The sequence below is a fragment of the Magallana gigas genome, chromosome 7 (assembly GCF_963853765.1).
Source record: "Magallana gigas chromosome 7, xbMagGiga1.1, whole genome shotgun sequence".
Lineage (NCBI taxonomy): Eukaryota > Metazoa > Mollusca > Bivalvia > Ostreida > Ostreidae > Magallana > Magallana gigas.
In genome coordinates this window covers 32,766,834-32,782,154 of record NC_088859.1, presented here as the reverse complement: position 1 = coordinate 32,782,154, position 15,321 = coordinate 32,766,834, and the positions used below count along the sequence as shown (strand labels likewise).

The following is a 15,321-nucleotide window of genomic DNA, read 5'->3' as shown; positions in this document are numbered from 1 at the left end:
TCACTAGTCTCAAAATCTGGTTTCTGGTAACAAAAATGTGTTGCTGCAATATTGCCGCATTGTTGCAGCAATAATTTTACTTTGGTATGGGCTACTACTGAAGATCAGTTTGTATGTTTTTGTCCTCTATTATTCATAATCTTATAAAATTGTCTACAATGGTACGTTCAGAACTAATTGATCAAGCCAATTGTATTTCCTAAGGGACGTTTGCACAAAAAATATTTTATAACGTGTAATATCAACAGATAACTCATGAACGAAATATCACTTCCCCCGAGCACTCCTAAACGATAACAATTTTAATCATCATCTATTTGTCACAAGTATAATGAGCTTTTTGTATTAGATCTCGTGATAAAGCTGTTTTTGTTGTGTGGATGTGTGTTCATTTGGCAGATGTGCATTAAATACATAACGTTCTCCAAGCTTCGCACTGGCTATGTCAAGGGTTGGATGTTGATTGAGTAGCTGGCTCGATTTTCTCTTGTAGAAAATACTGGAAAGAAATCAACAGGATGGATTATATGATTGTTTTTATATTTCTTAATGTATTAAACACTGCGTGTTGTATGAATGAATATGTACACAATATGTCGAGACTTATTTCAAAATACTTGGAGTATTGTGGAAGCGAATCCATTTGCTCAAAGATGGACGAAAAAGGTAATCTACAAATATCCAAGACTAGCAATTTCCACGACTGTCTCTCGTGTTCTTGTTCGGAATATTGTGACTTTAACCGTAATTGTTGCCTAGATGAATCCTACAGCACCTGCGTTCAAAGCATGATTCCATGGAGCATTTTCAACCAAGATCAAAGCTATAAGATGGTTTCTTCTTGTCCAGATCTGTACGAAATTTGCCTTCAACCGATTACTGGAACTAATTTCCTTCATCAAATACCGGTGTATTCCTTTGTTACAAACAAAACCTATGCAAATGTCAATTGTTCTAAATGTCACGGTGAAAATGAAACTGTATCATGGGCGTATTACATAGAATGTCCGTATAAAGAAATAGATATTGATGACTATACGGATGCACCTAGTCTATGGAACGGCATGATGTACAGTAGCTGTGCTTTAAAGTTGACCCCGCCTGTAAATACTTTCCAGCGGCACTGTGAAGTGACCTCCCTGGTCAGTACATGTAATATTACGGGGGACTGGGATGTGTACGATAAAGAAATCCAAGACGCATGCAAGCATTACCAGAAACCATATAAGTTTTACCAAAATGTCTTTTGCTTTCTTTGTAATACGGGTAAGGAACAAAGAAAAGTTTTAAAACGCACGGAATCTAACAAAACGCCTATGTCATTTGAAAGGGAATACAACATACCGAGTTACTTGATGAACTACAATAAGTCCCACGAACAGATGTTGCAATTCGACGATGCGTTAGTGCTATTTTCAGAAGAATATAATGGAACAAATGACCGGTATATTGCTAATTTAACATTACTGTCATTGAATTTGGCGGAGAGCCTAAACAAAAGTCTGAGTGGTAATTATACTTTAAATGAATCAGTAGATTTTGAGGCCGCTGTGAATCTGACCGCCCTATATGAGGAGTACGTCAGGTCAGGTGGCTATCGTAACTGGTGCTCAGAGGAACACAGAGTTGACAAAATATTCCCCGGCTTCAAAGCAAGGAGAGACTGTAGTTGTGACGACAACTGTTATAAATCTGCCTCCTGCTGCCCCGATGCTGCATTCTTTCAACGCAGGACTTGCTCCGCAGCACACATCATCCGCACGGCTCGCTATGAATTTAACACGTCGTATTATTTTATGATTAGGAAATGTCCGATATATTACAAGCATGCTTCAATAAAACTCAAATGTGAAAGCAATTCCAATGTTGACCTGCTAAATATTCCGGTGATCAATATTCAAACCCATGAAACTTATTTTAATATATACTGTTATATTTGTCACAACCAGAAAGAGCCGAACTATCAAAATTTGACTGATATCATGGTATGGAATGTGAGTCTAGTTTGCCCGAAATTATTTTTCCCTGCACTCAAACCTTCAATATCGGCAATCTTACAGACTGCGAATGAAAACGGTTGCTCTTTACATTATAGCACTACATTTTTTGTGGATAGTTGCGAACTAACTGATCGACAGACCATTGGTATCTGCAATCAGACAGGAGTTGTAAAATCAGTGTCTCAAAGTGCTCGATTTATGTGTGAAAGTATTGATGGAAACTTAATGGCAAAATCACAATATTCAATGTATAAAAATCCAATTTGTGATCTGTGCAACAGCGAGATTTTTGAAGAACCCATATCAAATTGCTACTTTAAAGATCTAGATGTTAGCAATTTAGACAGATATAATTGTGAAAATGGTAATTTGGATGTACATTCTTATCCCTTTAAGAACAGATATTGTAAAACATGCAATAGAAGAATAATGTTACCTCAAACAGGTACTGACTTTATTCATAACGATATTTTTAAAAATGGATTGCCTACCTACAGAAACTTGTTTGTAATGTCTGATACTAGTGAAGAGGATCCCACCAGACAAGTGGTAGGATGTAGCAGATCACAGTTCAAGGATACATACACGGTATTTTTTTTTAACTTGTAAAGAATTTTCATCACGTTATTGACAAGTACAATACAATTGCGGTGACGGGAATATTTTTTAAACTCCTAATTAAGGTACCTCACTACACTTAGACTTATACTTTTTAAGACACTACGTCACAGGATGGCGATTAAAATGTTTTGTTAAACTTTTTATATCGTTTGATTAGGTTGTACTGTCACTTGTACATCGTCGTAGCTCAGTGGTTAAAGTATTGGGCTTCTAAAGACTAAAAGGCGTAAGATACGACGAAACTTAAGTTAGGCCTTAGGGCGTACGCCAAAATTTAGTCCGGCGTAAAGTGCGTTTCACTAAGAGGGGTACGCCTGGCCGTAAACACAAGTATCGGAATAAGTTAAGACCAGACTTACGCCCATGAAAACGAGCTTCTGCACATGCACAGACAGATGATAAACAGTAGAAAGGTTGATAGATAGATAAATATATAGATAGATATATATTCTTTAGATAGATAAAAATATAGAAACTTGTCAACTGTGTTTGAGAGAGAGAGAGAGAGAGAGAGAGAGAGAGAGAGAGAGAGAGAGAGAGATGGCGAGAGAGCCGTAAAGTATTCAGGCATACTAATCCTGTTAAGTGGCAAAATTACACAGCAAAACTTGCTGAAGTGTTTTATTTGAAAGATATATTTGATGAAGCATATAGGATATGTTCAATCTAAATTATCAACTCAACAGAACTATTTTGTTATCGATTTCTACGGTGATTTCACCATGCTTCGAACACCCTTGGAATTTCTCTTTTGATCATGCGTCAATTATGGCCCGAGTATAAATATTTTTTATTAAATTTTCTGGTTTCCTCTTGCTATATCATTGAAAGAAAATCAGTGAATTTGTTTAAAAATAGAAAATATAGCGAATTAATGCATTAATGAGCTTTTTAACCGTGGATTGCACAATTTTAAGCAAGCATCGAAAAACCATACCACAGATACTAAAAATAACGAAATTTTAATATTTCATGCAAAAAAAACAAAACGAAAAAAAAACCTTTTCACGGAAAAATGTACGAAACTATACATGTATTTATACTTTTTTTTAAATATTAAAATGATTTTGTTGTGAAAGAGCAAGATAAATAGTAAAACAATCCAAAACTCTTATAAAAAAAGTTATATTATAATTAATTTAAGTACAAAGTTTTGTTACAATTGAAAGTTTTTGAAGAAATAGTAAGGGTATACTAGTATGTTTATGTTTTTGTAATTATGTTTTTCTTCGGAAATTGGATTTCTGAAATTGAGGAACGGAGTGGGTCAGATGAATTTGATCGTTTATTAACTGGTAGAGTTTTTAAATCAAAAAAATATTTCAAAATAAACTGCATTGACAATCATTTTACAAAATTAAGTTGCTGCTTTATGGTTAACAGTACATGTTCACAAGTGACTGTAAAGCTGTATTATATATAATAGCTCTCCATAATTTTTTTTATCAGACAACTTCACAAAGTGAGTCTTGTATTGAACCGACATTCAGGACGTCATACTCATATCCCGTAATACCGGTAATTGCTTGAAATAAAAAAAATGCTGATTTTCACCTGCATGATAGGCTTTTTTCCCTATTTATTGCCGACAATGCCAAATGAAACATTTTAAGAAATAATTGATACACATTTTAATTTCACGACCGTTAACCATATCTTTGGATTTTTTGTTAATTTTTTTAAGGGGGGGGGGGGGGGTCGCGTCTTATGTCTCATATAAATCATAATTTCAAAACCAATGTCTCAAAATATTGTTTGTTTTTCGTATTGATAATTGATAACTTTGCAACTCAGATGTTTTATTGACCAACTGGCCGAACCCGTGTAATTTTTCGCCGGGAGGGGAAGGGTCGTCTTGTCCCAACGTTGTGGTAGCAATAAGGATGCTTTTGGGAATAATTTCTTTATTCAGCCGAGCTCTTTTCCGAAAAATCATACTTCCTAAGAAAGGTTGTTATCCAGAGATAATATGATTATAGGCCTATCGAACATTTTTTTATTTTTATTTTTTCCGTCCCCATTCCGGCGATTACGGCATGCCTTTACCTGCAGCTAGCCTTTTCTATCGGTGACGTCACTGTTTCCATATATGGTCATGTCAAAATTCGACAAACTTGTAGACTTTACATTTGTCGATTTGAAAACATGTCAGCCTTGCAATTTCAGAAAACGGAGATACAGATGCAGAGACTACAGATAGAAAGTGTGTATTAAGTGGCAGGTTACATGTAGATAACAAACAACATTTCACAGCTGCATCTGTAAGAAAAATTAGATTGAAGGCCTGCGGGGTCAACTCTAAAGTGTTTATGCCTGAGTTTTATAGTTACACGAACAAAATTGCACTCATTCATACTCGGGCTCACACACCAACACAATTGCATATTCGGATTTACAAGTTTACATGTCTGAATTTTTGAACACGATTACCCTCCATAGAGATCGTGGCCCTTCATTTCAACAAAAATGAAATTCCCTTTACCTAAGGATGCTTTGTGTCAAGTTTGTTTGAAACTGGCCTGGTAGTTCTGTTGATTAAGTCAAAAATGTAAAAAGTTTACAGAGGGACGGACGGACGGACAGACAAACGGACGCCGGACAAATATTGATCAGAAAGCTCACTTGACAGGTGAGCTTAAAAACAATTTCGTCGGCCACAAAGCAGGGATAATATCAATAAAGACCGTAGGGACTGAGTACAGAAGTTTGGAGATTTTTGTGGATAAGAGAGAGAGAGGGGAGAGAGAGAGCGCATGCGCAACATGTAAGACGCTAGTCTATTTTGACTGCAAAGTTTTGACCTAAAACTTGGAAATTAATATTTTCTGTGAACTGAAATGTGCTGGAAAGTGAATATTATGTGTTATAATTTGTGTTAGCGTTCAGAGAGTTAACGCAACGCAAGGGGGAGTGCATGTGTATAATTGTATTTCATGAACATTAATATATCTCACATAATTTTGGTATGATTTTTATAATATGCTGTCATATTAACAAGCTCAAATCATCAGAAAATCAAGGTACTTTTTTTTAAACACATAGTATGCGCAGCATAGGGTTTAAGGTTTTTAAAAAAACAGACAATAAGTTATACATATAAAACTCCTCACGACCGATTCTAATTATTTATACTATTGTATGATTTTTTTTTTAAGTTGACAAAAAAAAGGTTGTTTTTGGTCAACTTCATGCAGTCAACTATTTTTTAGTGTTTGTAAAATTAGCAAGCGTGATGTGCTTTCGCAATTCCAAACTTCTGCCTTTTAACTGTTTTTTCTCCCTTTTATTTGCCCCCTGTCTATTCTTTTCGGGAACCGTAAACCTTATAAATCATTTATATAGACATGGATGATAAAGTGCAGCAAAGCTATCTAAGCATATTGACATTAAATTGCCAAGGCTTAGGTGATATCAATAAAAGGAGGGACATTTTTAAAGTCTTAAAATCAAAAAATTATAATATATACTTTCTTCAAGACACTCACTTTGTTGAAAAGGAAGAAAGCTTGATAAAGGGACTATGGGGTTATAAAGCCTACTTTAACTCAGATAAATCAAATTCTAGAGGAGTAGCTATACTAATCAATAATAACTGTGATATAACAATACTCAATGAACATAAAGATAGTGATGGTAATTTTCTTTTATTAGATGTTACCATAGAAAGTCTTCCATTTTTATTAATAAATATATATGGACCAAATTCGGACTCACCAGCCTTTTACATAAACGTCCTTAATAAGATTCAAGATATTTACTCTAACCAGCATATAGTTATTGGTGGTGATTTTAATTTAGTTTTTGATAAGGACTTAGACTCCATGAACTATAAGAACTTAAATAATCCCAAAGCAAGACTCGAAGTCTTAAAAATTATGGAAACACTTACTCTGAAAGATGTATATCGCGAGCATAATCCAACTCTAAAAAAATTCACTTGGAGGAAAAAAAACCCAATTAAACAGGCTAGACTTGATTTCTTTCTTATATCAGAATCTTTACTTAACTTATCTCTCTATGTAAAATATGAAAACAGTTACCGCTCTGACCATTGCCCAGTTGTCTTGTATGTAAGAACAAATGAATTTCTTCAAGGAAAGGGTTTTTGGAAATTTAACAACTCTCTTCTTAAAGACAAAGAATAATTATGTATATCTAATCAAATAAAAAATAAAAAATGTAAAACAGCAGTATGCCTGCCCAGTTTACAATTTAGAAAATATTGAAACAATAGATGATAATATACAATTTATTATAAGTGACCAATCATTCCTAGACACATTACTAATGGAAATTATAGGAAAATCAATATCCTATTCAACTTATAAGAAAAAGAAAACAACAGAACGAGAAAAACAATTAGAGCAAGAGATTTTACTTCTTGAACAGAATTTTACAGTAGAAACAAAAGATGAATTATCAAATAAACAAACAGAATTAGAACTTATTAGAAAAAACAGATTGCAAGGTCAATGTATTAGATCAAAAGTAAAGTGGATAGAGGAAGGTGAAAAGCCATCAAAATATTACATTAGCCTTGAACCGAGAAATTTTTCGAGCAAAATTATACCAAAAGTTGAAAAAGAAGATGGCTCCACTGTTTTTAATCAATTTGAAATACTAAATGAATTAAGAATGTTCTACGATAACCTTTATCAGAAGAGGGAAACTATAGACTCTGAAAACATTTACGAAAAATTAAAGTTGTATGACATTCCCAAATTAAATAAACAAGAATCTGATCTTCTTGAAGGCCCATTAAATAAATTGGAAGTCTATAACTTTTTGAAGAATATGAAAAACGATAAAAGCCCAGGGCCTGATGGGTTTACAAGCGAATTTTTTAAATTCTTTTGGAACGACTTAGGCAGCTTTATAACAAGAGCCATAAACAATACTTACGAGTTAGGACACTTTACAGAATCAAATAAACTAGGTGTAATAACATGTTTACCAAAGGCAGGAAAACCAAAACAGTTCTTAAAAAAACTGGCGCCCAATTAGTCTTCTTAATGTATTATATAAAATTGCTTCAGGTTGCATTGCTAATAGAATAAAAACTGTATTATATAAATTAATTAATGAAGACCAAACTGGGTTTTTAAAAGGTAGATTTATTGGAGAAAATATTAGAATGATATATGATATAATGCAATATACTGAACAAAATCAGATCCCTGGCCTTCTAATGTTAATCGATTTTGAAAAAGCTTTTGATACTATCTCTTGGAAATTTATATACCAAACACTGGAATTCTTTAATTTTGGGATTTCAATCAAAAACTGGATCCAAACTTTTTATAGTGATATTAAATCTTGTGTTATACAAAATGTAATTGCCTCTGATTATTTTTTTCCTCAAAGAGGATGTAGACAGGGTGACCCAATTTCACCATATCTTTTTCTGCTATGTGCTGAGGTTCTAGGGATTTTGATTCGAAATAATAAAGAAATCCGTGGAATTGAAATTGATGGTGTACAATACAAACTTTCGCAATATGCTGACGACACTTCAATAATATTTGATGGATCACCTCAGTCCATGGATGGTATTTTAAGAGAACTTGATTATTTTGCATGCATATCTGGTCTAAAAATTAATTTCTCCAAAACTAAAATGGTATGGATCGGAAGTAAAAAATTTTCAAAAGAAGTTTTTCACCACTCGCGATGGAAGCTTGACTGGAACAATCCCACTTTTGATCTACTCGGTGTTAAATTTTCTGTTAATTTGAATGAAATGGTAGAACTAAATTACCCATCAAAATTTTGGGAAGTAACCCGTTTGATAAAGCAATGGAAATTAAGAAATCTTACAACAGTTGGAAGATTGACTGTGATTAAAACTCTGATAATACCAAAACTTAACCACTTAATCCTAACTATACCAAAACCTAGTGTAGAATACCTTCAACAGTTTGAGTTTACATTTTTTTATGGGGAGGCAAGGTCCATAAGGTAAACAAAAACATTATAATTCAAGATTATAGATATGGGGGATTAAAAATGATAGACTATATGGAATTTGTTTGTGCATTGAAATCTACATGGATAAGAAGACTTATCCACTCTAATACAAAGTGGGTAAAACTTTTTGAATCAGAATTAGGATTAAAAATAGAAACCCTATGGGAAAAAGGTTCAGACTTTATTACCAATATTAGCAATAAGATAAGTAACAAGTTTTGGAAAGAAGTTTTATTAGATTGGGTTAAAATTGTTATGTCCTATAGCCAAAATGACATAAAAGTACTTAATGAACATATATGGTTTAATCCTAATATTAAAATTAATAACTCATCAATTTTTATTAAGAATTATTTCAACTGTGGTTATAAATTTATTAAAGATTTGATGACAGAAGAAGGCAATTTTGTAAGCCTTGAAACTCTTGAAAACTCAAATGTTAAGACCAATTTTCTAGAATATAGGAGTTTGAAAGGAGCAGTTTTTGAAAGATTAAAAGCCTTAAATAATAATAAGGTAGAATATGGACCATTTATTCCAAATTCTCTCAGTATTTTTTTACAAACAAAGCAAAGGATGTAAGGATATGTATTATGTACTCATCGATAACAAAAAAGAGTCAATTCGTTCAGTAAAGAAGTGGACAGAAAGTGGATTTGCTTTTACAGAAATAGAATGGAATAATATTTTTGAACTCCCATTTAAAACCTCGAAAGAATCCAAATTTCAATGGTTGCAATTCCAGATTTTACATAGAATTTTGCCAACAAATGAGTACCTTTTCAAACTCAATATAATTGATTCACCAGCCTGCTCTTTCTGTAATCAAGATATAGAAACTATAGAACATTTATTTGTGGACTGTTTTCATGTCAAAGAAATATGGCTCTACTTTGAAGAATGGTTAAGAAGCAAGTTTAATTTTTTAATGACATTTGATAAAAAAACTATACTTTTTGGTAAATTCAAAAACAGAAATATGTATAGACTTCAAAACATATTGATTCTTACAGTAAAACAATTTATTTTTGCCAGTAAGTATAAGAATGTCCCAAACCTCTCGACGCTCATGTTAAAACAAACAGTCACTGATAGAATACATATTGAGAAACTACTGTTGTTGAAGAATTGTAAATTTGCTGAGTATGAAAAGTATTGGCAAACTATTTGCGATTTGTTATAAAATGTGTTTATAATAGCTGCAAGGAAATTGTAAGCAAATATTAACAAAAAAATATAAGTCTACTTTTATGTATCCTCTTGCATATGTTTTTGATAGATAGTGTTCCCCTCTCTTTCTCCACCCTCTTTCACCCCCCCCCCCCACCTCATAACTAAAAATACTCCAACTTTCATGGGTGATAAAAGCAATTTTTCAAGATTGTTTGTGCATATATATGTCTGTCTGTCGGTGTATACACCTGTCTGTACGTGTGCTTTTTTATGTGACTGTGTTTATATTATACTTATATTCTAAATCTCAAATGAAGAGAATATGTGATGTGTATGCACTGTAAACTAAACATATAAGAAGATGTAAATAACTTGTACCTGAAAGTTTGAATAAAAAAAAAAAAAAAAAAAAAAAAGTTTGGAGAGATGAAATGATGAAAAGATAAAATGATGTAATGGAAAAGAAAAATTCTTTTTCTGTTTCCCATTTAGTTCACATAGATAATGGTCCTAATTTAGGATGACTGCGTATGACTGAACATTTAAAAATCTAGTGTTACTCTACGGATGACTAATAAGTTGTGATAAACTAATTATAAATATCTTGTGTATGAATGCAAAGTGGGGCTTAAAGCAGCGTGGTCCGATTTTATATCAAATTGTACGTACTGTTTTAAAGGATAATTAAATATGTGTATAGTTCTATGCTTTAAAGTAGTTTCATTAGTCATTTTAGTCATATTCATATGATAAAAATATTTATTTTGAAAATTTGTTATCAAAACAAAGTTTACATAAAAGGGTACTGCATTATTTCCGGCGTCAAGGCGGATATGAATGTCCAACGACTTTGACATTTACGTCCTATAAAGAATATTAAATTCAAAAATGTTTTTAATTGGCAAATCAAAACGAACCTAGATACATATTGTTTGGGAATATATTTGAGGTTTTTGTTTACAATCAAAGAAAACAATGAGGGTTGAAAAAACTCAATCATTCAGGGGGGCGAAACCTAACGGTCCCTTTTGCTAAACATTACTATGGTGCATTTATTTCGTATTTTCATACAGAAATTATTTTTAATTACTTTAAATGTTTCCATCGTAGAATAAAGACCGATTTTGCTTTTGTGTTTAGACGACAGTCTGTAACTTCTATGATTAATGGCTCTTTCAATTCTATAATAGCCATTAAAAATCCAGTATTGCTTTGAAGGGATTGTAAGCAGAATGTACATGTATAGATCAGTAATATACTTTTTTCTAGTAATTCAGACCAGAATATAAGATTTGACTAGATTTGATTAGAATGTTTTGAGGAAAAGAAACCAGAGCATTCTCTATATAGATCTATAGACGTACATTGTTATTTTTCTTAAAATCTATGTAAATATTCATTTCAGAGCAAATGCAGAAAATTGCTGTGTTCGAGAGGAAAACTGCTGATGAATAACACATGTTCGTATTTTGTTCCTTATGCCAGGGAAGCACAGTACAATGTAGCGCTTAGAGTTCTTAGGCACTCAAATTCGACTCACACCAATTTGCGTAATATCATAGATAATCTGCAAGAAATTCTTCAGAAAGAAATAAAAGAAGGGAACATTAATATAGAAGATATATATGTTTATTCAAAATTGTCTTGTAATGAACCCATGGGACTATCGACAGACATATGTTTGATTTACATCCGAATCAAAGTACAAAATAACCAGTTTCCAATTAACAGAAACCGCTTGGAGATGCAGCTGTTAGGTTTAACAAATATCAGAATCAAGTTTGAGGGTGTTTTGCTTGAATTTCAACAAAGCTTAGAGGCCTGGTTTCTTCCAATTTATAATCATGAGAAAAAGATAAACTCTGTGGAATGCTTCACGAAAAAAACTTCTCCTTCCTCAAAATATTCATATAACATTAATAATTTACTTGTTTGCAAACAGATCAAACTAGAGCCAGACGAATACGTTCTGTCTAAAGATCATAGTAGCATGTACGTTAAGTCAGTTGACAATAGATACAATTTAAATGAATTTGTAAAAGAAAGTAATGGAAGAGTACGGATTTGTGCAGAATCATACAAAAGAAAAAGGAAGGTGTATTTTTCGTCAGATCAAAAAGGTAACTTAGATATTGGATTAATGGTTGTTACTTATATCTGCACCATTTTTTCTCTTCTGTGCTTGCTCGCAACAATTTTGATTTATTGCATTTTACCTGTTTTAAGAACGGTACCAGGAAAAAACACAATGTGCTATGCCTTTTCGCTTTTTCTGGCACAGCTTTTCTTCATCATCCAAGCGTACATTACCAACGAGAAAGCATGTGCATGGATTGGAGGATTCACTCATTACTTTTGGATCACTGTATTTACTTGTACCAATATCTGCTGTTTTCACATGTTTAGATTATTTGTGAGGAATGCTTTGACACACGGCGATGTATCTGCGGAAAGAAAACTATTCATAAAGTACTGTCTGGCGTCTTTTCTGTTACCATTGCTTCCTGTAGCCTTGAATATATCACTTGCTTACACAAACATTAAGTCCATACAGTTTGGATATGGGGGAAAGAAATGTTTCCTTCTCGATCATAAAGCTCAAATTCTATTGTTTATCATTCCAATATTTCTACAGATTATTTTCAATATAATTATGTTTTCCATCACTTTTCATTACATAAGAAATACACCGAAGGTCAAGAGCACTCAAGACAGACATGACTTTACCATTTTCATGAAACTGTTTTTATTGACTGGTGTGTCGTGGCTCTTCATGATTGTAGACGGATTTTTTGATGTATCTCCTTTTACGTTTTTGGCTACAATTGTTAATGGCGCCCAAGGAGTGATTATATTCGTCTCGTATATTTGTAATAAAAGAGTTTTCAAACTATTGAAAGATAAACATGATCAACTTCAGAGTACACGTTCTCAAAACATTCATTCATCAACAGCAAATCACACTACCACAACTCAAATGTGAATTATCAAAAGTTCAAAGAAGAAAACTATTTCCTATTAATGAGTTTAGAAAGTATATACCTGGTCAATTTCTTGAAATCCTAATTGCATGCAACAATTTCTGTTGTAAATTTTATGTTCTGCTTATTAAATTATATATTTTAGATTGTCAGTTTTCTTTATTGCTATTTTTCCAATTACATTTTTTGTATTTTTTAAAACCTTTGATTTTTGGTGTTCCTTTTAAATTTAAATATGATGTTTGGTTAAATAAGCAAAATATATATTCTTTGACTTTTAGTATGATTCTACTTTTCACCTAGTTTGGATCATGGGTATCTGATAGGTTTAAAAAAGCAATATAAGTGAATGGGCAAAGAGTGATAACTGTTGAAAATGTTGCAAATCGCAGGAAATTAAAGATAAAATGGATCCCTTTAGATTAATGTTTTTGCCAGGTAAAGAGAGTGGAGTTGAAAACTCTGTCTTCTATTGGTGTTTCTTTAGAAGTAGTTGTTTGGATTCAATTTTTGTAGTATTTACCATACTGTATCCTTTATTTATGTTAATATACACAATTTAAAAGGAAGGGATTACAGCACATTAATTAAATATCAATTAATTTGCAAATGTATTGAAACTAGATGGTGCAGAAGATTGTTGAAAATGTAAATCATTGTACAATTTTAATATGTATAATTATTTCTTTTACTTTCTGTTTACTGCAATAAAAATTATAGTATTGCTGAGAATAATTTACATATAACAAGACATGATACTGAAAAAAATATATTTATTAGGAGGGCATTGTTCTGCGTCACTTTTTTCACGTAGAGTGTGCACATTTTTTTTTATGAAAATGACACTTATTCTTCAAGCAAAAGAGTAATATTTCTACGTAGAGCAGTGACCAGTAGTCATTATTATACGTCGAAAAATGATCCCGGAACGATTATCTGAGAGTCATCTATTCATGTTTAGATATTTTACTAGAAAAAGACAGAATGGTATCGTAACAACAAAACTTAATGTTGATTCGATACGCAAGGGTATGCTCTACGCATGGTCAATTTCTAAACAAGGTAATATAAGCTACTGACAAACAACTTGATAAAACAAAATTATCAACAGTCTCGATTGAAGTCGACATCATCTTGTAAGTTCTATGGTCGATACTACGACCTTGTCTGCAGACAATCCTCCGCTTGGTGAAAGCTGACTAACGTTTTTTCATAGTTATTGTTGGGCCATTATTGTTCACCGAATTGTCGAAGAATTTTTCAGTTGTCCCCTTTAAGACAAAGAGCACACATTAATGTGACGGGTGTCATGATTTTAGGTCCGCTATGTATATGGTCCGGGGCGGACCATTAATGTAATTAACATTGAGGCCCGCCTTTGCTCTAAAAGCGTCCGGTCCGTATAAGAAAAGGTCCGTCTAACATTAAAGGACCGGGTATATTTTTCATTTTTTTCAATTTCGAGTATTTTGTTATAAAATAAGTGGTATTATTTTGTAATCATTTTAAGGGAGTACTTACCCGAGGTGAGTTCCTAAAAATTCATCATAGAGTGTAAATGAAAATACATAATTATTTATGTAGTTTGGTCAACTGATTGGTGTCATTATTTAAATTATGGCTTGAACCAGGTGTTATATACAAATACCACCCTGCAGGTGTAAAGAGTTCATACCTTCAGGTGTTTGACTGTTTGAAATAATCATGTTAACAATGGACATTTCATACGTCATTTTTTTTTGCACATCTTTTCACTATGATACACCTTTGAAAATGGGACCCATTCTAAAATCAAATATTCTTTACAATTACATTATAAAGATAATAACAAGTTAATATCAAACACATTAACAGCAACACAACTTATAGGTATGAGCCAGACGAGCTTAGCAGGCAGCTGACCTTTAATGATAATATGTATCATCGAATTCACGTGAACATAAAATGAACATATAAATATACTTCCCCATTATTGACCTTAAAAACCACCAAGGAAAAACCATAGATAATATTTAAAAAAAAAACCTATGAAAATCTGTGTCCGAAAGCAAGTTTGAATTACGTCTAGCGGCGAATGTAGGACTTATTCATACATAGTTATCAATATTATCATTATTTACACATATATAATTCATAAATATAATAGATACCAACAAAAAATAATAATTTAAAATTGGAAAAATATCTAAGCTTTTTGCGCTGAGTGAAACTGGCTAGAATGACCTTTCCTTTTTAACACCAACTCTTTTATACTGGCCTTCCTATGGCCCGCCCTGTATTCCTACGCAAATCTATTCGAACACGTTATTATCATACAACGTTTTCTCAGCTATTCTAAGAAACACAGGAGAACTAATTTTTACCGGCCACCAGGAGGCGGTCCGTTATTTGATACACATTTAAGTATTGTAACAGCGTTTTTTTTTTAAACTAAATTAATATTATGCTTATTTTTATGACTTAAAAGTAAATTTTCATGTAGAAATATGTTTTATGCCTTTTAAAAACATTATATATTTTTTGTTTCACTCGTAAATGAAAAGTTGGTTATAGCCTGTCGTGTTAGACGCGTTTTTATC

General features: G+C 32.5%; 1 protein-coding gene across 1 annotated transcript; it reads left to right on the top strand.

Annotated features, from left to right (window-relative positions):
• Positions 1 to 327: 327 nt before the first annotated feature.
• LOC109617261 (uncharacterized) lies at positions 328 to 12,886 on the top strand. Its single transcript, XM_020062833.3, has 2 exons — positions 328 to 2,588; positions 11,167 to 12,886. Exons 1-2 carry the CDS (start codon positions 519 to 521, stop codon positions 12,742 to 12,744), a joined length of 3,648 nt encoding a protein of 1,215 aa, XP_019918392.3. The 5' UTR covers positions 328 to 518; the 3' UTR covers positions 12,745 to 12,886.
• The last annotated feature ends 2,435 nt before the right edge of the window (positions 12,887 to 15,321 follow it).